The 24917-nt window shown below is 38.1% G+C and overlaps 2 protein-coding genes across 3 annotated transcripts in view; both read left to right on the top strand.

Annotated features, from left to right (window-relative positions):
* smad9 (SMAD family member 9) overlaps positions 1–24917 on the top strand; it is a 937424-nt gene that overhangs the window by 756739 nt on the left and 155768 nt on the right. The gene's annotated exons all lie outside the window — the stretch shown is intronic.
* The window catches only part of LOC119420545 (short transient receptor potential channel 4), a 34143-nt gene that overhangs the window by 1347 nt on the left and 7879 nt on the right, over positions 1–24917 (top strand). Inside the window, exons 2-6 of the mRNA XM_037687954.1 lie at positions 487–705; positions 8436–8576; positions 8785–8961; positions 10101–10301; positions 24162–24507. Coding sequence (XP_037543882.1) covers positions 487–705; positions 8436–8576; positions 8785–8961; positions 10101–10301; positions 24162–24507 — 1084 coding nt within the window. The remainder of the gene's footprint in view (positions 1–486; positions 706–8435; positions 8577–8784; positions 8962–10100; positions 10302–24161; positions 24508–24917) is intronic.

Genomic DNA, 24917 nt, shown 5'->3' with positions numbered 1-24917 from the left:
AAACACACCAGGTACTTACCTGGTACACATCAGAAACACACCAAGTACTTACATGATACACATCAGAAGCACACCAGGTACTTGCAAGATACACATCAGAAACAAACCAAGTAATTACATGATACACATCAGAAACACACCAAGTAATTACATGATACACATAAGAAACACACCAGGTACTTACCTGGTACACATCAGAAACACACCAGGTACTTACATGATACACATTAGAAACACACCAGGTACTTACCAAGTACACATCAGAAACACACCAGGTACTTACCTGGTACACAACAGAAACACACCAAGTACTTACCTGGTACACATCAGAAACACACCAAGTACTTACCTGGTACACATCAGAAACACACCAGGTACTTATCTGATATCCATGAGAATAGTTATGAAGTGACTGAGTAACCCTCAAGTCACTGAATCTAACCTTTGATGCCAACTCTGACCTGCTGTCTCTTTTTTTTCTTGTAGGAGGCAGAAATCTACTTCAAGATCAACATCAATTGCATCGACCCTCTTGGCCGCACGGCTCTGCTTATTGCCATTGAGAACGAGAACCTGGAAATCATTGAGCTCCTGCTAAGCTTCAGCGTCTACGTTGGGGATGCCCTGCTGCATGCGATTCGCAAGGAAGTGGTGGGAGCTGTGGAGTTGCTGCTTAATCACAAGAAGCCCAGTGGGGGCATGCAGGTGAGAAAGAAAGTGAGAGGAATGGTTGAAGAATTGATTCAAACACGTTCAACTCTTATGGCACAATGCAGTAACCAGATGTGCTGCTAGAAGGTTTGATTTGTGAGGTATTTAGGTGCTGAGTTTATGTGTCTTCTTCTGTTATTCTTAGGATCTGTTTAGTTTAAGTTTTAGGAATTTGCTTATGTGTCTGTGTTGTGTTTAGAATGAGAATTTCTATCAACAGAATAACTCTCTTATATGAAATGTAGTATTTATTCACTTGAAATAATTTTGCATAAGACATATCCTTGTATATCATCTAAAATATATAATCTTTTATTATGTATAATCATAAAAAATATTTATCTGTTTTCATTGTTTCAAATTCAAAATATTTTGGTCATGTCCTAAAAGGATTTGTTGCGAGCATATGAATTGTGGTTCTGTGGAGAAGTTATAAACAATTAATGCCTACCTGTTATAGCTGTTTAAAGTTCGAAACACAATGAAAACAATAGGTTTCTATTGAAGGTAGTGTTTATTTAGTTTGAAGAAATACTTTAATTATTCAATTCAGTTTATTTATATAGCACCAAGTCACAACAGAAGTCATCTCAGGGCACTGAACAGAAACATTCATATACATAAAAAGTAATTTAACATTATTTATCTGAGGAGCAGACTGATGTGAGTTTAACTATCACAGAACTCTCATCTTGAGCAAACATGAAGGTGACATTGGACAGGAAAAAATTATTCATAAGGAAAAAACCTTTAGCCAAACCAGGCAGGACAAGCGGCCATCTGCTTCGACCGGCTGGGTTTGAGAGGAACAGATAAACAATGGCAAGTCGAGGATCACATGTTAAGATAGAAATGATATCAAATGAAAACTATTCATTTGTAAAAATTAATTCTAAGGAAATTGGGTAAATTTGTCTTCCCGTAGGCTAAGCCTATAGCAGTATAGTAAGCCAACCCTAACTAAAGGAATAATCAAAAAGGAAAGTCTTCAAAAATTCTTTATTAATCCCAAAGGGAAATTATTTGTTGTTGTAACTCATTATCCTCATTTCATTAAGATATGTTATAGATACTGACGGCTGTAGGCAGGAAGGATCTCTTGTAAAGGTCCATCCCACAGTAGATCCTAAGAAACTGGCTGCAGATGCCGTCCGATCTGTCCACCCAGACTCGGATGGCCTCTCGGTTCCCATGGACTGTAGGACTGCCCAAATGCCGGGCAGAACACCTCCCAGAACGATGGCCACTCCTCCCAGCAGTCTGCCAAGCTCCTCGTCACTGTGGACAGCCAACTGTAGGTGCCGAGGGACACTCCTGTCCTTTCGTTGTGATGAGCCGTGTTTCCTGCTAGTTCCACGATCTCAGTGGACAGGCACTCAAGCACAGCTGGCAAGGAGACGGAAATGCATCCACGGCACCTCCTTTTCAACTCATTTGAGATTTGGGGCTGTAGTTGAGCTTTTGAGATATTAATCAGCTGCTGCTGGTTGTAGAAAACTGGCTTGTTGCTATGGTTACGCATCATAACAAATGTCCAAAACAAAAAAAAAGTTTCAGTAAAAATCCTTCCAGCTGCACAGCATCTGATACCAGAGGAAACAATCATCCAAAAAATGTGATTTACATCCAGAAAAAGAGGAATTAAAGTTTCCAAAAGCAAAATCTCAGAATGAAAGTAACAGAGCTGCTCCAACATGCAGCCACCTTGAGCGGCACAATTCAATGCCCAGTCTTAAAACTGGACAATGTGTCAGCCTTACGGACAGAAACTGGAAGATGATTCCACAAGAGAGGAGCCTGATAACTGAAAGATATTCCTCCCATTCTGCTTTTGTATACTCTAGGAACCGCAAGTAAGCCTGCAGTCTCAGAGCAAAGTGCTCCACTTGGAAAATATGGAACAATAAGATCCCTAATATAAGATGGCGCTAGGTTGTTCAGGGCTTTGTAGGTTTTGTTATATGACCAGAATGATGTCCAGAATGACAAAGTTGTCAGTCAGGCCAAGGTCTGAATGGAGTTCTGGCATCTTAAAACAACTAAAATAATCATAAAGTTTAAAAAATCCATTGTACTTCATTGAAATACTATTTTATGTATTTACATTGGCATTAAACGTCACACAGATATTTACATAGAATTCTATGGGTATCTCAGTATTGAAAAATAAAGTTTATTTCTGGATTTTTGCAAGTGTAAGCAGTAGAGGCTGCAGCAGCTTGCTATAGCGCTTCTTAATCAAACTGGACACTTTTAGCAGGAAAATATTATACTTTTGCTGGTATGATTTAATGTGGTGTAGTGGCAACCCTTTTTTCTCTTCTCTTGGATTTGTTATTGTATTTGCAAGTTGATCAAAAATAAACTTTATTTATTCAAAGTGAGGTAGTTCAAAGAGATATCTACAACAAGTAGGATAGTATTCGTTCCTAACTTTTCCACAAATTGCTGCTTCAAAAGATTTGAGCTATTTATAACTAAGAAAGATGCTCAGCATCTACTGCTACAGACACTACCAAAACACTGGAGATCCTTTGGGTCCAATGAGTGATAAAAGTACTGTGTCAGCTAGAAAAGTCTTGTTACACGTTGCATATCTTACAAGAAGTATAAAGCTGCCTGGAGCTTTTTGTACTTTTCAAAATAACTGACCTAGTATAGTTGTCAACAACTAAAGCTGTCGCTTCACAAAAGCTGTCTTTTTAACTCGGCTTCTCTCTTTTGGAAACAAGCCTTACAGACTGAAACATGAGCAAGCTCCACCAGGAAGAAATGAGAACCAGTCTTTTAAAAATTATAACACTCTTTTTTTTATCTGGAAAAAAAAAAACTTGAAGCTCTTTCTGAAATCTGTCGGTCATAAATAAGCCACTTCTTGTAGCGAAAAAGAGCTGCCAGTTTGGAACGTAATTGCTATAATCAGAAAACGAAAGGGGGAAAAAAAATTTGTTGAGTTCTTTTCTTTTTATCTTTTCCTTGACACAAATGTACAAAATGCAGTGAAACAAAGTGACACAGAAGTGTTTCATTTAATAGCCTAAAATAGGAGCAAACATGTTTTTGGCTTCACTGAGCATTGATTATGGGAGATGGTACTTCTGCTATTGTCAAGTCCTAAAGAAGTAATAGTTAAATACTAAAATACAGTACAAAATAAAATACAAATACTATTGGAATATATTAAGAAAGGGATATAAGTTTGTGGTTGTTCTAGAAGTGGATAGCTGAGTCTTAGAAGCCCCATCTGAAGCCTTTGGATCTACCATCAATCAGCTGACACATTACCTCTTTAACTTAATGCCTTTGTAACACAGCATTTCTTGGTGTCACATGAGCAAGCTGTGAAAATCGATCACGCTGGTACAACCAAATCTCCCCAAGAGAGGTCTATTAATAAGATTAAAACGCTGTCTGGGAAAGTGCGTCCAATTTCTTTGCCAGCATATTTTCTGAGACTTATTAATAAAGATATTTGTTTTATGCTTCGCAGGAATTGTTTTCGACATTCATCTTTCTCTTTTCATGTGTGAATGATGTGTTTTGAATACGCTCACATGCGTTGTGGATCGTTTGTTTTTCCTCTGAGGACTGCATGGATTATCAGCATTTTAAACGGTGCAATGTATCATCCTGTGAGTATAGATAAACATCTGTCAGTGGCTCACTGGGGCTCACGGTGCTTCACATAATAAAAAAAACCTTGTGGGTGTTTTTAAATCTTTTTTTTTATATGGAAATAGTTACGTAAGGGTATCCTTCCTACATAGAAAAGAGGACGATGTAAAGTAAGCACAGTCATCCCTTTCAGACTCGAGCTGATTTCCGCAGTGTAATGAAAACCAAACTGCTGCGTGTCCCATTTTCTGCCAACTTCATCTAAATATTTGTGATGTTGTAGGATGACAAGGGAAAAGCAGCATGGGAGGCTGAAAGTAGAGCACCGTGAAAACAAAAGTAACGCGCACTGAGCCCTTGCAGATGTCATCGTCGCATGTTTAATCAGTGTGAGGAGAGTGGATACCTCGTAAAAATAACAAATATGCATAACATAGAAGTGGGTTGTAATTTCATACTTCCCCCCAACAATTTAAAAAAAATTCATCTACCAATTTTAAGTTCTTCTGGTTAATTTTTGGGCACGTGTGAAGGCAATTTATATACAGATTATTTGAAGTTCAGGCTCCTCCCACATTAAAACTGAGTATAGACTGCAGCATTCTGATCACCCTCCTCTGTGAATTGTGACTAATACCAGTGATGACTCTGTGCCACCTAATGGAGGGACGTCTCCTGCAGTAAGTATATCAGTAATTAGTGTCTACATTAGAAAATGAATTTTGGGTGCAATATGGATGATGAAACATTTCTGAGAGAATGAATCATTCCCCAAGACAATACCACGCTTTAAGTCCATAACATCTCAGGCAAAAAGTCTGGTTGTTCTTTTAAAATACTTTAATAAAGAGAAACTATTAGTGAGTCTGCAATATGTTTGTAACTATCTTAATGCATTCTTATCTTTACTCAGAAGATTATTTGGGATAAAAGTTAATCAGATGGAAATGTGCAGCCATCCATCCATCCATTTTCTTTACCCGCTTGTTCCATTTTGGGTCACGGGGGTCGCCGGTGCCCATGTCCAGCAATCACTGTGCGAGGGGCGGGGTACACCCTGGACGGGTCGCAAGTCCATCACAGGGCCACATAGAGACAAACGAGACAAACAACCATTCACTCTCTCACTCACACCTAGGGACAATTTAGAGTTACCAATCAGCCTAACATGCATGTTTTTGGTCTGTGGGAGGAAACTGGAGTACCCGGAGAAAACCCACGCATGTACGGAGAGAACATGCAAACTCCACCCAGAAAGGCCCCCGGACCGGGGTTTGAACCAGGGACCTGCTCGCTGGGAGGCAGCTGTATTCATACATATCTGCTTACAACAGACTCATGTTGCTGTTTAATACACCATGTTATATTACATTATTATTGTTTAGTGTATATGTTAGCTCCTTGTATGCTGTTTTTTTTAAATACTTTATATTTTTGCTATTTTTGGGTGTAACCTTGAGTACACAATTTAGTTCCACCTCATGTACCACATGTGATGCAAAGGACAAGAACCTTGAACCAAGCTGTGCCCTAAACCAAAGAACAACTTTCAGTTGAGGTAGACTCTCACTAAAAGTAACCAAAACCAAGAAGCATTTGCAGAGAAGGAGGTAAAATGAGGAACAGCTGTGCTGATTAAGAATCAAGAGCAGGTGGTGGGAAGCAGAACAAAAAATTAAAATAAATAAATAAACAGCAATTTAGTTTACATTAGTAAAACAAACAGACTGAACAAACAAGTCAAATAACAATAGTGCAAAGTCATAAGCAAATACTTATAAATAAACGACATATAAGTTCTGTTAAAATGAAATTATCTAAATCTATTGCAATATTTTATAGAGTTAGGGATCTATTGAATGAAAAGGCACTTTATTTGTTATATAATACAATTATTGTTCCACATTTGATTTATTGTATTAGTATTTGGGGAAAGGCATGTAAATCAATTACAAAGCCTATTTTTGTTTTGCAGAAAAGAGTTTTAAGAATTATTACTAGAAAACATTATCGGCATCCATCAAGTATATTATTTTATAATACCAAATTGCTGAAGTTCTATGATTTGGTGGATTATAATATATTGTCAGTGATGTATAGAGCGCACAATAATGTTTTGCCTTCGAAAATCCAGGTGTATATTGTTAAACGATTGAGTTGTTATAATCTTAAGGGAACAGACATGTTTGTGAAGCCCAAGTATAGAACTACTTTAAAAGGAAGGTCTACCATAATTCAAGGAGTTGGGTTATGGAATGAATTAGGAACTGATGTTAAAGAAGCTAAATCAATGCCTATATTCAAAAGAATGGTCAAGGATAAATTGTTGAAACAATATATTTGAAATGAGTTCAAACAGTAATTCATTGCGATTAAGGAAGTTAATGTGTTGTTTATCTCTTTTTTGTATTCAAAGGAAGTTGTTTGTTTAAATTGTTTATCATAAAATAAGGGGCAGATATGATAAGATTTTTTTCTTCATCTGCCACCTTTCATTTTATAATTTTATTTCTTTTGTTGTCTGTATGTTAATTGTTTTGTGGTTTTTTTATTATTATAAAATGAATAAAATAAATAAATAAATAAATAAATAAATAAATAAATACTTCATAAAATTACTGTTATTGAACTATAGTTTGTGTTTAATACATGAAAATAAAACTGTAGTTTTAAATTTTGAACATTTTCTCCTGTTGTCTGATAAATTACTTTAGTTGCTGAAAGATGTAAAGCCTCAATTGTTGCCAGTTGCCAGAGCAAAAATGTATTTGGTCGTGTGTATGTGTATGTGCATGTGCGTGTGTTTGTTTGTATCCTTAGCTAAATATATCAAGAATTATTTAACTAATTTTACTGAAACTTTCAGAAAGTGATAAATAAATGAACACCTATAACTGATAAACATGAAAAATGTATCTCATTCAAGACGACAAATAGTTTTGCTGTGGCCAGAAAAGCTATTTTTAACCAAAAACAGAAATGTCAATTTTACTTTGAGCTAAAATATTGTGTGGTAGTAGCTGAGATGAGTCACATATTTTATCTCTGAGAGCTGAGTGATTGCACACAATCTTTTTTTTATTATTATTATTTGCCAGTACCTACTGTATTGGAATCAATGCCATCTTTAAACTCATGCTTTTTAATGGAGTTTTCAGAAAGTAATACTTTCATGTACATCTACAAATTATACATTTTTGGACTCATTCCAAAATTGAGACGGCTGCTACAACGGTCTGACAAAAAAAACAAAAAAACAAACAAAAAAAACATAAATGGCTGCACATAACCAATTTTACAGATACTGATCCAAAATATGGACTTGTGGGTGATATGCATGGTCTCCAACATATGATCTGAATGCAACACGTAAAGATTTTGCTTAAAATTTTCACTTTCACTATTAGAATTTACCCCGTTCAACTGTTAGCAAAATATCTCCTGAATCCCTGACTGGATTTTAGTGAAACTTTTACATTTATTGGCTGCACATTGGGCAGCATGGTGGCGCAACTGGTAGAGCTGTAGTAAGAAAGTATTATATTTTGAGGCAAGAACAGCCTAAACAACTACCTCTTCTTGCCATCGGTCATGAGTCTGCCTCTGACTGACGTTTTACCTTGTCTTTTTTTTTTTTCTAACTTCCACAAAATCAGATTATAGGCCTTCAATAAAAGGAAGCCAGTTCACTCCTCTTCTTCCACAACCATATTCCCTCTGAGTGACAAGGAAACGGTTTAAAAAAAAACTCGGCTTCATTCAATAATTGTTGGCCATGTTTTCTGGTTTCTTTCTAAAATGTGTCAAATACAGATATTACAGCCTTACAGCTGCAAAATGTTGAAATGTTTTCTTGATCTTTCTTATTCTATGTATTGTAATTGTAAGAACTTTATTTTATATTATTGTAAAGAAATGTATCTTCAGTTGTGGATCCTTCAAGTCGGTGGTGTTTATTCAAACCAAGAACTGCAAAATATATAAAAAATAAAAATAAGAGCTTATGAAGAGTATAAACTGATATCACAGGTCCGGGCCAGAATGTCTTGCTTCAGCTACAGTGATGTCTTTGTGGGGCTGAAGGTTTAATGTTCTTGTTTCTCCAAAAGGTCCCTCCTATTTTATTGGATAAGCAGTTTTCTGACTTCACCCCTGACATCACTCCCATCATCCTCGCTGCGCACACCAACAACTATGAAATTATCAAGCTCCTGGTGCAGAAAGGTGTGTCTATGCCACAGCCACATGAGGTGAGCATACCAGATATCTCAGAGTGAAGATAAATACTCTATTTCTTACTTCTAATCATATATAAGGTTTGTTCTGCTGTTATGTTGAAATGTTTGAGTATTGCAGATGGTACAGTGCTCAGCTGATGTAATGAATTCATTTCATGATTCACGACTGAACACAGGGAGGCCTCATTAAAGCGTGTCTATGCATTGTTTGATGTTGCAGGTGCGCTGCAACTGTGTCGAGTGTGTGTCCAGCTCAGACGTGGACAGCTTGAGGCACTCGCGCTCTCGCCTCAACATCTACAAAGCACTGTCGAGCCCCTCGCTAATTGCGCTCTCCAGCGAGGACCCCTTCCTCACTGCATTCAGACTCAGCTGGGAGCTGCAGGAGCTCAGCAAGGTGAGGACAAGAGACTGAGAGGCTGGCTTTTAAATATAGACTTTAGAGACCATATAGTGTGTTTCTTTGAGTATACTTTCATAATCTATAATAAGGCAGGTTTTTGCAGCTTCATTTAAATTGAAGGTATAAATGAAATTTAATAAGGAAACAATATATATAAAATTGGAAAATACATGAAAAATTCTCAAAAACTCTGTGTTTGTTTCAAAGTAAATTATAACAGTGCCACAAGTCTCAGCCTAAATAATAAGCAGGTTTAAAGAGGTTGCTAACTAAAAAAGGTAACGTGACTTTTTTTTTTTGTGACATCATCAAGTCAAATATAGCAGATTTCCAAAAACAGCTCATTTCAGCGGATCACAAACCAAACAAACTCAATGGTTTTAGGAGGTTGTGTTGATCAGCAGCGCCTGTAAAAACAGGCCGAATTATAACGTTTACAGATTTGCACTTATTAGATAAGGAATAAAAATGTTATTATTTAAAAGAAATTATGATGTGATTTTTATCTGGGATTTTAAGTAACAGATCAGTTTATTAAATCAATGGACTTCTGGAGAGTGTAAATAAAAAACACATTTTTAGTATTTTATATCAATTTTAACTTGTGTGTGTTGGTTTATTGCTCACTGGCAGTCTAACACCTACTTAGTGAACAGGCTGATCACCTAAAATCTGTTTAGTAAAACTGTTTAACAATTGGAATCAACTGTCTGTTAGCAAAATATCTCATGAACTCCTATATGAATTTTTAAGAAACTCTTAGAAAGAATACACTGAATGTACAGCTGATTACTTTTGGAATCAACCACCACAACCCACTGAACCAAAACACAAAAATGTCTATAACTCAGTCAATTTCACTGATATTGAGCTGAAATTTGGTGTGGTAGTTGCTGGGAGTCATTCACAACACATCTCTGAGCTCTATCACATCTTGCACAACCTCACAATATCGCATGATGTTGTGCATAGGTCATTCACAAGATTTAACCAAAACTACCATTAATTGGTCCTTTCTCGGCATAGAAATATTTTACTTTTTAAACTTTTGCATGACGGGTGGTGGGCGTTGTACATTTCTTTATGTGGATCTAGACCTTTATTTCTGTTTGCACTCTTCTTGTGTTTTTCAGGTGGAGAATGAGTTTAAATCTGAGTATGAGGAGCTTTCTCAGCAGTGTAAACAGTTTGCTAAGGATCTCCTGGACCAGACGAGGAGCTCCAGAGAGCTCGAGATGATCCTCAACTACAGAGATGACGTCAACTTGTTGGAAGAGGAAGGCAACAACGACCTTGCAAGACTCAAACTAGCAATCAAGTACCATCAAAAAGAGGTAGGGTTCACAATTATTATTGAGATTATTAAGAGATAAAACGTCTCCATCTCCATCTTCTACCATATATTAGTCGGGTCACAGAGGCAACAGGTCCATGAGAGAGAACCAGACATCTCTCTCCCCAGCAACACTCTCTAGCTCCTCCTGGGGTATCTCAAGGTGTTCTCAGGCCAGAGGAGATACACAATCCCTCCAGCATGTTCTAGGTCTTCCCCGGGCCTCATACCAGTAGAATGTGCCTGGAAAACCTCAAAAGGAAGTTGTCCAGGAGGCATACTACTAATCAGATACCTGGAACACCTCAACTGACTCCTTCAATGCAAAGGAGCAGTAGCCCTATTCCGAGCTTCCCCCGGATCACAGAGCTCTTCACTCGATCTCTAAAGCTGAGCCCGGCCACCCTGCAAAGGAAGATCACTTCGACTGCTTGTATTCAGGATCTTGTTCTTTCGATCATGATCCAAACCTCATGACCACAGGTGAGGGTTGGAAAGTAGACAGACCAGTAAATTGAGAGCTTTGCCTCCTTCACCACAACTGACTGAAGCAACGCTTTCATTAATGAGGGCGAGGCCTCAATCTGTCAATCCATCTCCTGCGTCACCCTGATGTCACTTGAGAGTCAGTGACCTAAACAAAAGAGAGTCAAAGACCTAAACTCCTCCATCTGAGGCAAAAAACCCACTCGAGCTGGGGGTGGCATTCCACCCGTTTCCAGTCAAGAGCCATGGCCTTGGATTTAGAAGAGCTGACTCATCCCAACTGCTTCACACTCGGCTGCGAACCACTTAATGTAGATGTGTTCAAGTTTAATGCTGCAGTTACCGTATATAATCATTCGAGCATGCTCTAGGGAGCAAGACAAGGTACAAGAAAAACAAATGCTTGTTTGTACTATTTCATGGAGGATTATTTTATTAGTTTTTACTATAGACACTGAATTACACCTGCATATCTTTCTACATAACTGCGTAATTTTGCAATATTACAGTCAGGTTTTAAACTGTGCAATGGGAGACCATATCTTATTTGTATTTTATATCTTCTTTTGTTAGCCTCATGCTTGATACCTGATGGTACTTGTGTGCCTCAGGCAACTATCACCTTATGCTGTTTCAGGAACTTTGCCAAGCCCAAAATCCCAGCAACATTGTGCCAAGGTGTTTCTGCCAGCTGTAATGATGTCAGATTAGCATCACATTTAACATCCACATTTCAGAATAATTTTAGTCTGTTTTAATTTAAGCCGCACACATGACAATAGGCACAGAAAACATTACTTTTTATACTAACGTGTCTGTGACAAAGTAGATCTGTTTAAAACAATTTTGATTTTATTTTTCATTTTATAATATTGAAAAATTACAACAAACTGTAAAAAACTGGATATTATACAGCTTAAAATAAACTTTTATTATAGGGTCTTATAGACTAAAGTGAATTTTAAAACATTAATTGAAGAAAAAGTCAAGCGGGAAGAGAATCATTTTCTCACAGTTTTCATTTAACATCAAAACAATATATACAATATGTATACAGTATATTGTTTTTATTCAGTCAATGAACACTATTACAGTCGTCTTCCTTCCACTCAAACACCTAAACTTAAAAAAATGTGTCTACTCTTGACCCGTCCTTACCAGTGGAGGTGCAAAACAAACCCCCAGCTGGTTGAGGCAGATGTTCACCCTCAAGTCTGGTTTTGTTTTCCTTTCCTCTCTCTCCCTGATTCCTCCACATACACAACCCCCCCCCCCCCCCCCCCCCCCCTTACCTTTATTTTTTGCTGCATTCTTACAGGTTGATTGCTTATGTGTAAATAAGAGAATGCTCCCATGGTGCCCTTCTGCAAGAGCCATTGTTCCTCTGGATTTAATGGATGTTGGGGGGAGCACAGTTCTTAATGCACTTAAAAATGAATGGTTTAATGGTTGATTGGTTAAGGTTAAGGGCTAAAGAAAGAGGTTAAATGGTTATTTTAGTGCAAGGAAATGTTCTGTGGAACATAAATATAAAGTAGAAATGATAGAGAAGCTAACCCGTTAATCCCAGGAGCAACTTATATTTAATTTAGCTGTTCTTTGTCAGGAGCTCCTTCTGACTGTTAGAGCAGCTCTGGAGGAGTCTCAATTTATGTTTCTGCTGTTTCTGTCCATTTGCTTTGCATCATTAACACAGGCTGGCGGATGAACATTTTCAGAAAGATTGTAAAAGTGGACATAATGATGGATAGTCTGTGTCTGTCACACTCTGTAAACAAACACCCTTTTGGGTTCCTGGGACACCGTTCTGCCTCCAAGGCTCTTTTGTCTTCCTACCTCTGTTTTAATTATTCAGAAGATGTCCTTGATGATACTCCTCTGCATTCTTTGATTGCAAAGTAAAAATGGGGAAGTGTCAAGTTGGGGGGAAACAATTTGCCTAGACATCCTTTTAATATAATAATTGTTATCTGGCAAAGAAACACTTCAAGGTAATCAAATGAAAATTAAAATTTTGTTGTTTAAATTGCCAACTATCAAAAGGGAAAGAGACAATTTTAAACCCAAATTTAAAATGCTGTCACAACTTATCAAACTTAAATGACATAAACTGGCTATCTTTCAGTTAATTCTACAGATATTATGCTAAAATTAGGTGTGGCTGAAAGTCATCCATAACATACCGTATTTTGCGTCATACACGTCGCATCACCCTATAAGTCGCATCAGTCCAAATATGTCTAATAAAGTGGAAAATCCATAAATACTTTGCTTCACCATACACGTCACATCTATTATGTGTCACCACTGACAACCCAGAAATGTGGGCCAAATCCAGAACTGTGGGACGGTGTTGTGCCAAAAATCGATTGGTTGCCAAATGGCGGACACGGGATAGCGCACGGGAGGACTTTAATAAGAATTTTAAAAGACTAACACTTTAAAACATTTATTTGTTTATGCAAAATTATAGTAAAGTTGTGTCTCAGTCTAACTTTTGCTTAATAAAATGCACTTTGACCGTCAAATCAGTTGCATTTCAAAAGCTGATACAAAGAAATAGGCACGTACATGGGAGGATTTGCTGTGCATTTCTTTAATATTTAACATAACCACTTAAAAACAATTATTTGTTTGCTTGAAATTATAGTAAAGGTGTGTCTCAGTTGAACTTTTACTTAATAAATGCACTTTAATGGTCAAATCAGCTGCATGTTCAAAAGTATTCGCTGCCTCAGTGCTCTGGGAGCATGCAGAGGGAAGAAATCTTGAAAGAGGAACGCTGCACATTATTTCAAAATTTAACAAGATAAGCAACTAAAACAATTATTTGTTTGCTTGCCATTATAGCAAAGGTGTGTCTCAGTTGAACTTTGACCATTAAAGTGCATTTATTAAGTAAAATTAGCTGCATTTTGTCAGGGCGGTGCAGCAAAATGAATTTGATTTGACGGTTGCTCCAGGTGAGCTGGACAAAGGTAGCGGTCTGTGGCAAGCCGATCGTGTATAGCCACTTTCACCTATTACATGACACAAGGGCATGCCATACTAGATTGCCATCTGGCAGCTGAAAATGGTATTGTTTCATATTTTCAGTTAGAATGAATGAAAACAGTCATATCTCAGCCAAAAATTGATTTATACATATGAAAAAAAATCCATAAATACGTTGCTTTATCATATAAGTCCCCGGGCATGCAAATTATGCAATAAAACATGGCTTATAGGGCCAAAAATATGGTACTCCAAGTGCTACTCATAAAAAGCTACTAATCAATCTTCTTTTCAAAAAGGGAACTGGAGAGTGTGCTCCAATTACAGAAGCATCAATCAGCCTCCCTGGTCTATTCCGGTGTGCTGGAGAAGAACATATCATAGTTTGTTGAACCTTAGATTCAGAAGGAACTTTTGATCGGGGTTCCTGGTTGCGATGGCCAGCCCTTTGGCTGGGGTGGCTGCCGGGTTCTGGCAGGGGGTCGGCGGTGGTTGTGTGTGTGTGTGGTCGTTGGTAGTGCATGGCAGCGGTCGAGGGTGTGGCTTCACTTCGATGGGGTGCTGGCTGGTCGACCTGATGTGACATTCATGGTGGGGGGTGCTGTGTGGGGTGGGGGGGGGGGGGGGGGTGCATGAGTGGCATGCCGGGTCCTCTCCGGGCCTGTGGTGTGGGGCTTTAAGGATGCATTGGTGTGCTAGGCCGGCCTTCCTCAGCTGCTGCTCCCTGCTGCTCTGGCCCCCAACCTGGGGCCGGCTTGCGGTCACTGTTGGGTGGGTGGGGCGCATGGACGGCCCGACAGAGGCTCTGTCGGGCTGTCTCTGTGTGCCTGTTTGTCTCAGGTTGGGTTTTAGGTGGTCCTCTCTCTTGGATCAGTTTTGGCCCCCCATTTTGTGTGTTGTGCCCTCCTGCCGCCGGTGCATTGGCAGCTCTCAGCAGCTGGGGCTGAGTAGTGGGGTGTGTGCGGGCCTGCCCTGGTGGCTGCCTGCTGGGGCCTGGGTGCCCTGGCTCTGTCGGGCCTCTGTTGGGGGGTGGTATGACGTCGGGACTCGGGGCTTGGTGTCCATGGCCGGATCCACTCTGGAGGGGCGGGTTGCCGGCGGAGCCTGTTGATTCGTCACTAGGGCCTCCTGGGGTTTCTGCATTGTGGTTTCTGGGGATCGCCCGGGGCTTCACTTTGCTTCTCTCTCTGGGGGGTGCGGGTGTCCCTGTTGGGGGACTCCCGGAGTTCCGGGCTTGGGGGCCGCTGTGTGTCTGTGGTTCCGGTCTTCCCTGTGTTACCTTCGTGTCCTTTGGGGATGGGTTTATGGGTCCCCACATCCACTACTGAACTTTTTTATGGCGAAACCTTATAGTGATAAGCATGCTCACACAGATGTTTAGATTCAGGTGTTTATCAGATACATACTCAGTTGGGTTGTGGTGGCCATCAAATATATATTGTATTACCATTTACTGTATAAATTATTTTCCAATGATGTTATAAGTATCATTATATAAGTTGTTTGTTGTTGTCGTTTCTCGGTTTTGTCGGGGTTTTTTTCTGCAGGTCTAGAGGCAGACTTCAATGATGTTGATTTGTGTTCTCTTTATCCCTCTCTCTCTCCTCTATTCCTATCTCCTTCTTGACATTTTAACTCTTCTCTCACTTTTCTGCTTTGTTATCTTCTTCGTTTTCTGGCCCCGTGTCCATTACATTTGGAACAAACCCAAAGCATTTTCTAATAAAATTTAATTTATATATCAAGTGGAGCATTAAGGCCAGCCATAATGCTCTGCTTGTGAAAGTAAATCTGTTGGGCATCACTTTGACACTCAGACAATAATTCTAAGTGTCACAATGCCGGACAGGACAAGGGGGGGGGGGGGGGGGGAAAGATTCAGAAAGAACAAGTGGATTCTGTCCCAGCTATGAAACATTGAACCAGCTCTTTACCCTCACTAGGGTCCTTGAATGGTCATGGGAGTTTGCTCAACCAGTCTATATGTGTTTGTGGACTTGAAGAAGGCATCACCTATGTTCTCTGAAGTATACTGTGGGGTGTGCTCTGTGAGTATGGGATTTGGGGTTTGTTGCTATGGGTCATTCAGTCCCTCTTCAAGTGATGAAAGAGTTTGGTTTGCATTGTCAGAAATAAGTTGGACCCTCTCAGGGTGGGAGTTTGACTCCTCCAGGGATGCCTGTTGTCACCATTTCTCTGTGTAACCAAGGAGTGGGTCTGGTGTTCAGGATTCTGTCTTTGTCATTTGCAAATGATGCAATGTGCTGTGATTTCCAGCTTTCATTGGAGCAGTTCCAGGAGCTACTGGAAGGGTAAAGTGTCTGATAAGAATCATCACATCCAAAACTGAGGCCATGATCCTCAGTCAAGTGGACTGCCTTCTTTGGGATAGGGTGAGAAGTTCAATTATATGGGAGAGACTCAGAGTAGAGCTGCTGCATCTCCACATCAAGTGGAGCCAGTTGATGTGGTTTGAAAATCTGGTAAGGATGCCCACTGGATGCCTCCCTAGGAAGTTTTCCATGCATGTCCAACCTGGAGATTCCAGGAAAGACCCAGAACCAACAGGAGATAATGCCTTTCTGCTGGCCTTGGGACATCCTGGGGTTCTCTCAGAAGTGCTGGCATAGGTGGCTGTGGAAAAAACTGTCTGAGTCTCAGTGGTTCAAGCTGTTGCCCCCATGACCTGATCAAGTGGAAGATAATGGACAGATGGAAGTACAGAAAACAGTATACTCAAGTTGCTCTGTTTACAGTATTTGTACCCTCAATTATTTACAGTTTTGATTAGGTAAAGCAAAGTTTGAAACCATTATATTTTAGTGCATTGTTGTTTCAGACCAAACACATAATTTAGCACACAAGATTCTTTCTGGTCATTCTGTTAATATCAAGGTGAGAACTATAGCAGAAGTGTATTAAAATTCAAGTAAATTCAATTCTGTTTATTTATACAGTGCCAAGTCAAAACAGAAGTTGTCTCAGGGCACTGTACAAAAACATGCACATACATAAAAATTACCATTAGTAAAAGTTATCTATCTAAGGAAGCCTGAGCAAACACAAAGGCAACAGTGAAAAGGAAAAAACTCCCATTTAACAGGAAGAAATCTCCAGCAGAACCAGACTCAGGACAAGCAGCCATCTGCTTCAACTGGCTGGAGATTGAGAGGACGGGGAGGAGAAGCAAACACATAAAGGCAGGTCCAGGTTTTACTTTTAATTGAAAAAAAGACAAAAAAACAAACAAACAGATGTTAAGGATAACAATAAATACAAAATTAAACAGAGAAAGTAGAGCAAGTAAAGACAGCAGTAGAGTGAGGAAATTGTCAATTTGTCCTTCAGCAGTCTAACCTATAGCAGCATAATTAAGGGACAGGTCAGGAAACACAAGCCAACCCTAACTATAGGATTTATCAAAAGGAAAGACTTAAGCCTAATCCTAAAAGTAGCCAAGGTGCAGCGTCATGGACAGAAATTCAAAGTTGGTTCCACAAGAGAGGAACCTGATAACTGAAAGCTCTGCCTCCCGTTCTACTTTTGGAAACTCTATAGGAACCACAAGTAAACCTGCAGTCTGGGAGTAAAGTGCTCTGTTAGGAATATATGGAACAATAAGATATGTAATATAAGATGGAGCTAGGTTGTTGAGAGCGTTGTATGTTTGTATGTCATTCTTTGTTGAAATCGGGTCTCTCTTGTAAATGAGTCCTCGAGGCTCAATGGGATTTACATGTCTAATTAAAGGTTGAATGAATGTTAGAAGGCAGACTTTGAGTTCTATTCTGGACGTGACAAGGAGCCAATGCTAAACCAAAACCTCTGTCTTGTCTGTGTTTAAAAGCAGAAAAATTAGGGTCATCCGTGTTTTTATGTCTTTAAGACATACTTGTAGTCTAAGTAACTGATTGAATTCATGGACAAATATAACAGTGTATCATCAGCATAACAATGAACATTTATCCCATGCAGTTTAATAACCTTTCCTAATGGAAGCATATATAAAGTAAAGAGTACAGTATTTGTCCAAGCATGGAACTCTAAGGAACTCCATGACTAACTTTGGAGTATGGAGAAAATTAATTAATTACATTTACAAATTGAAGTCTCTCAGATAAATATGATTTAAACCATTTTAGAGCTGTTCCTGTAATCTCAATAGCATATCCAATTCTTTGTAGTAAAATATTGTGATCAACTGTATCAAATGCAGCACTGAGGTCTAACAGGACCAGTATAAACACAAGTCCATTGTCTGAGGCCATGAGAATATCATTAGTTACTTTCACAACAAATGTTTGATCTATGTTGAGCTCTAAACCCTGACCGAAACTCCTCAAACAGATTATTTCATTGTAGATGTTCACACAATTAATTTGCAACTATTTTCTCAATATTTTTTTAGACTAATGTTGGATTAGATATAAATATATAACTGGCCAGAATTTCTGAATCAAGATCAGGCTTCTGAAGTAAAGGTTTAATCACAGCAACCTTAAAGCGCTGTGGTACATAACCAATCATTAAAGACAAATTAAGTAGATCCAAAATGTACAAATTAGGCCAAATACCTTGTTGAACTTCTTGTTGGGATGGGATATATAGCAGACATGTGGATGGTTTGGATGAGGCTATTATTTTTCACAATTCAGAGAGCTCAGCAGGATAAAAACAGTCCAAACATAAATCAGGTTCTAGTGACATTTCTAAAGCTGCCTCATCTGACAGGGAATATTAGTCATCATTTATCTGGTAATTTGTTTGAATTTGAACAAGATCAACCATCACTTGACTTGAAAATTGGTAGATTTGGATGAGGGACAAAGTAATGAAAAAAATTAATAGAAATCCTATTAATGTATTCTTGGATTTTGGTGGAGAAAACTATCTTTGAATGCTGCCATTGTAAACGATAAAGGCTCAGGATATTAAACAGTTTCTTTTTTCTGTATGTCTACCACTTTGTGCGTTTACATTACAAACCAAATTCACAAATTTACACAAGAAATTACACTTAAACTTCATGTTTTTAATCACACGCTCACAGACCAATAAATACAGTCTCTTTTCAGAAAATATTGTGAAATGCAAACGGAAAAAACTGGAGGCTGGTTATTGATTTATTGGGTTTACAACTGGGGGAAAAAAGGTTTCTATCACATGAGCAAAAGGGCTTTTTTAAGCCATCAATTGCCCATTTCAAGTGGAGATCTGCCTAAGCATTGCATATGTTATCGGCACAAAATTGCAGAGCAAGTTGGGAATTTAAGAAGAGCTGAATTTTTTTGTTTGTTTGTTTAATGTGTTTCTCTGTACCTAAAATAAAAGGATTGTATCAGTGTTGAAATTTCACCCCCTTCCCCCAATCCCCCACCCTCACACTCTCTTCTCTGACCAACCAGTCTCTCTTACTGTCATGCAGACGCACACAAAAATATTACATGTATTTTTAGTACTTATGAAGGTCAAATGGTATGGCAAATGGGAGCTTGGTGTTAGAATATACTTGTCAACATTGAAAGGCTCTTTTATTCCCTATAGAGTTGTTTTGGGGGTTCAAGGCATTTAATGTACAATTTGATCTCCACTTCTCTCTGCAATTTTGCAGATAAACACTCAAGCTCTTAAAAGTGAAATGACACTCAGACTGAATATGAGGTGTTTGTTTTGTTTTATGGCGCAGGCTGTTCATGAGCATGTACGTGTCAGAAGGAGGCTGGTTTTGACTCTCAACAAACAGCTATTTGCCTGATGCTTGCAGTGTGTAGTGTGTTGCACATGCTTGTTTGCTGTACTTATTCTTAACATCTTTCTGTGTTTTATGGCTCCATCACCACTTTGCTCCTAGGGTTTTAAAAGACAGTTCATAATAATCTAAAGAGAAATCTCTGCAGGCTTCCTGATCTCACACACCACTTGGTGCTTTTTTGCAGCAGGGGACCAAATCAGACAAATGTTAATAGTAGTATATAACAAGGTGCTGATTGCTCCACCCTGAGGGGTTTCATAGGATTACTCTATGTGTTTGCTCAAGGCCAGTAAGTTAAAGTAATAGTAACTAAGTGAGGAAAGTAAGCTTTGTTTCTCAGGTTTGAAATTATCAGAGATGCCATAAGATAACTTATCAATTCTATATGCTAAAGCTATACGTTGCCCTCTTGTGATGTCTCATAAAAACTGCAATATTGATTTTAACATATTTCATTGTCTCTAGTTAGTGGGAATTCAAGTACGTGTTATGTTGTGAAGAACCAGCTTTCTTTGTCTATTGATTTAATTTTATCGTTCTTAAAATACCTTTTTTTTTTTTTTTGTCAATTCAAAACTATTAAATTGAAATTTAACTGGCTCACAATGACATTTTCCAGAATCCTCAGAGAAGTCAACTTTCATTTATTAATGCAAAGTCAGCATTTTACATTAGTTTTATGGGATTGTGTTGTTGATATTGTGAAGTTATTGCACAAATATACAGTAAATGTGTTATGGTTGCACTTTATATTTCAAATTGAGATTTTAAGGAAAAGCTGAGTGTTGTTGCTGTCAACTTTATTAACACCCTGATTTGTAACACAGCTTGTCATGTCCATGCAGTTTGGGTCAAAATGTGTGATACATAAAGAGAGTAAAAGGATAAAAGGTCTGCAAAAAGATTTTAACATTTCATCCAAGATCATTTTATTGTTTTGTGTGTGTGCTAATTTCAGAGCCAATAAGCAATCAAGGCTAATAAAAAGACAATATAGCAAACATTTAAGACTAATAATAATAGTCAGTAGTGCAATGATGGGCTTTTTTAAACCACATGCTAAACACAATGAAAATGTATGATGCCCAGAAAGCATGAAGATTTTATCAGATAGAAAGATAGAATAGAAAGATGTTTATTATGTGGAAACTGATTGCTTTAATAATTTAGCTACTGTTTTGATAATATTAGTTTAAGCATCTGTTTTGTTTCTTTTAGTTAGTTTGCCTAATTTTAGAATTTGTTTGGATACTTGTAACTACAGTTTTATTAATTTTAGCTGCTTTCGAAAACTTGGCTTTAGCATGTTCTTAGTTAGTTTTAGCTACTTTTTGCTAAATAGCTTTAGCGTATGCCTTACATATTTTTTATATTGTTTTACGCATTTTAGCATCCATTTAGCTAATTTTAGCTATGTTCTGCTGTGTTTGGCATTTAGCTTTGTTGTTTCTGCTACTTTTAGTTTTAACGTGTTCAGCTGTCTATCCTGTATTCTTAATGTTTGAACTTTAACGTCCTCAACAAATCCCAGCAGTTCTTCAGCAGTGAGGAAGTTCACTGCATTTCTTACTGGAAATGCAATGTTTGTTTAGTTCAGTTTGTGACATAAATACTGATAAGTGATTTCCAGGAGCATTTTAGGTCAAACTGAGGTTTCAAAAGTAAACAAACGAAAAATAAATAAAAAAATAAAAATCATTCTAAACTTGCTCAAGACAATAAACAAAAAAGAAGGAATAAAGACAGCTTTCAGGAAAATTTTGTTGAATAAAGTGTCAGTGCAGTCCTTTCAGGTGTAGTGACACTGGTGTATCGATGTGAAATAAATGAAAGTGTTGTTGCAAGAAATCTTGCACCTGTTTGCACAAAATTATGCCAAAGTTTGTAGGAGGTTGGACTGACGAAATGGCATGCTGAGCTTAAAAGATAACTAAAATTTACTCAAACAGAAAACAAAATGCCACATGGCAGCCAACAAACCTTCTTATAAAAAGTGAGGCAAATACAAGGACAGTACATGGAAGAACACCCGAACTGTGATGTAGAAACCAAAATGCACTGCTGCTGAGTGGAGGAGGACAAACTGAATATATGGACCAGGGCTGATGGGTGAGTGAAAACACCAGAGCTGAATGATGACTGGGAACAGGTGATGGTGTGTCAAGACTGACTGGGTGGAGGAGAATAATAGCACATATACGGGTTGATAAAATTAAATACTTGATAAATCTAAACACTTTAAGATGTGTCAATGTCCTTAGGAACTAAACAAAGAAGTCCAGATGCCATGTAATGCCCTTTTCAAGTAAACATTAATAAATTAGCTTTCAAAGCAACAAATATTTTCCCAATTTCAAATGTCTGAGGTGTTCAGACATTTGTAAAAAAGTGTGACTAGTACAGCTACATCAAAGACTGCACATTTAAAAAATCTAGTAAATTATCTCAAAGTATATTTGCAAGTTTTGTTAATAAAACAACACGTTAATCTTGTATGATTGACATGATAGATGACATAATGTTAAAGAAAAAAAGAAATGCCCACAAATTAAAGTCTTTCTTTATATCCCAAAGACAGACAATTATCTGGACTTCATTTCCATAAAAATTTTAAAATCTCAGATAAGTAGCCGTAAAGCACATCCATCAAATGTTCCTGCACATCCATAAAATGTTCGTGCTTGTCAACTTGTGTCTATAAAAGTGGTGGAGAAAAGCTGAAGTAGACCTTTTATGTCAGTAATGCTGCAGGGAAAATGTCCACACCAAGCTACAGAAGACAGCGTCCTTGACACCTGCATAGCAAGAAGCACTCTTCTGGCACTTATGGACAGTTAAGAGGCGATTTATGGAGACGCTTTTTCCAACTGGACTTGAGTTGTGTGAAACAGCCACCTGAGGCAAATTTGGCACTTTACTGCAGCAGGTTTTCTAAATGAATGTGACAGGAGGTAGAAAGGCACCTTCACACTGATGTTTTCTTTGTTTAGAAAAAAAAAAAAACATTCACAGAGGGAGAAGTTTAGAACAGAAATGGAGAAGTAGCACTTGACTAAAATAATACAGTCAGTGTGTGATTAAAAACGGGATCTTTTGTGATGTTTGCAACATTACTTGAGTATCTCAGTTGTATCTCACTTGGGATATGTTACATAATTATTGTCTTAATTAGCATCATTTGCCCTCTTTAGCTTCACTGTAAGCAATTAATAAAAACACCAAGACATCCAAAAGTCTTGCTGGTCTTCAGGGACAACGAACAGGTGTAAACAAGACAACATTTTTGTTTTTATTTCTTACTTGACAAAAAAAAATTGATAATAAAACAGATTAAAAGCTTTCTCTGTAATATGTATTAAAATATGTACCACAAAATGCAAGAACCTCTGTTTTTATTTTACTTTCCTTGTTTATGGTTTCATAAAAAGTCATCAGTCTTCTTAAGACACCGAGAGCGATAAAAATAAAATTTTATCATGCTCAAAAGAAGTGAAAATAATGGGCTTCTCTTCCTTTTCTTTACATTTTCTTCTTCAAAACATATATTTTTACTGAATATCCATTTCATCCTCAGCTCATTCTTCACATGCCCATGTCATGTTTGTAACATTATTGTATTTGAACTCAAAGAATATGAGCCATTCTGCTTCATACCCCAACAGACAGGGGTCTGTGGTTCCCATGGAAACAAAGCTGCAGAGGTGCTGAATTGGTACCCGCTGAGGCAGGTCATCATTTTGATATAAGAACCCAGCAGGATATTTGGCAACAATGTGCACATCAATGTAAATGTGTTTACATAGATGCTCTCTCAAGATTGTGAAAATATTCCTACAAAAGATTTTTGTATGAATGTTATAATGTGTATATAATCTTTGAGCAGATGCTATTCGTCTTAAGGGTTCCTATGCATGAAACTCAGAAAAAGCTGTGCATACAACAAAATGCACTGTCTCAAAAACCGAACCTCCATAATTCAAAATATAAAAACAAGCTACAGAAAAGAATATAAACCTTTTTGTTTACGCTGTTATAGACATTTTTAGTTGGTTTTGTTTCTCCGGATGAGAAACATAAAACCTTTGCGATGTCAGATGTGCATCTCAAGAAAGATTACTGTCTTGTTCTCTCACACACGAGACACAGTCCTCTTGTTTCCTGACTTGCCTTTTCTGTGTACGGTACCCATTTTTTTACACCGACTGCTCAAATAAATGTACTTCTAAAGCACTAATGTGTGTGTTTAACTTTCCAATTTTTAACACCACTAACACGCCCACTCCTGAATTTGTCAGATCTTAGTTTGAGCTTGTTGCAGGTGCCAATTTTGGTAAATCATCACTTGTGAATCAAAGGAAAAAGGATAAAACCCTTAGCCTGAGCAAGTTATGCTGCAGTTTTATCTTGAATTATTCTTTAGGAAAGCTGTTCGTTTAACTCCAAAACTTAAGCAGCTGTAGATCTATATCTAAAATTACTCTTTCATAATTTATTCAGTGGTTGAGATATTTTCATAGCAGGCAGAGACACACATGGGAAAAATGTCAGTGCCTTTTACCTTTCGGTGCCATTCATTAAATAAAAAGATACAAAGTATAACCATTTTCTTTCTTCTCTGACTTGTTTTAGTTTGTAGCTCAGCCAAACTGTCAGCAGCTCCTGGCATCTAGGTGGTACGATGAGTTTCCCGGCTGGAGGCGGCGTCACTGGGCGGGAAAATTCATCACTTGTGTCTTCATCGGCCTCCTCTACCCCGTGTTCGCCCTTTGCTACCTCATTGCACCCAAAAGTCGCTACGGCCTCTTCATCCGCAAGCCATTCATCAAGTTTATCTGCCACACGGCTTCCTACCTGACCTTTCTGTTCCTGCTGCTCCTCGCCTCCCAGCACATCGTCACCACAGAACAGGACAGGCAGGACAGGCAGGGCCCGGCACCGACCACTGTGGAGTGGATGATACTGCCATGGGTGCTGGGTGAGTAAACTGGCTGTCACACGGGGCTGGCAGGAAATATGTTATCATAATGGATGAGCACTTCAGTGAATTATTCTCCCCAGTATATATTCTCTTAATTTATCTTAGTTTATTGCTGGATCTTAGGTTTGTTTTATTGTTTGTTTATCTGTTAATAAAAGTTTGTTCTATTTTCAGATTATTCAGACTATTTTCTATTTTGAACTTTTCTATATCAGCATTCCAACAACTCCTCACATATTTTCTACCTCTTTAAGTAATACTTTCAGGTCCCCACTTCTGGTTTACAGCAGTATTTTATACTAATTCCCACCAATACTTTGTGACATATTAGATATGGTTTGATAACTTAATTCATAGTTCATTATAAATGACTTGTACAGGTGGAGTAGTGGGAAGAGCTGTTGCCT

The sequence above is a fragment of the Nematolebias whitei genome, chromosome 14 (assembly GCF_014905685.2).
Source record: "Nematolebias whitei isolate Nwh7 chromosome 14, NemWhi1, whole genome shotgun sequence".
NCBI classification, from domain to species: Eukaryota; Metazoa; Chordata; class Actinopteri; order Cyprinodontiformes; family Rivulidae; genus Nematolebias; species Nematolebias whitei.
Note: the sequence above shows the minus strand (reverse complement) of the source record. Positions and strands in the feature narration are given on the sequence as shown.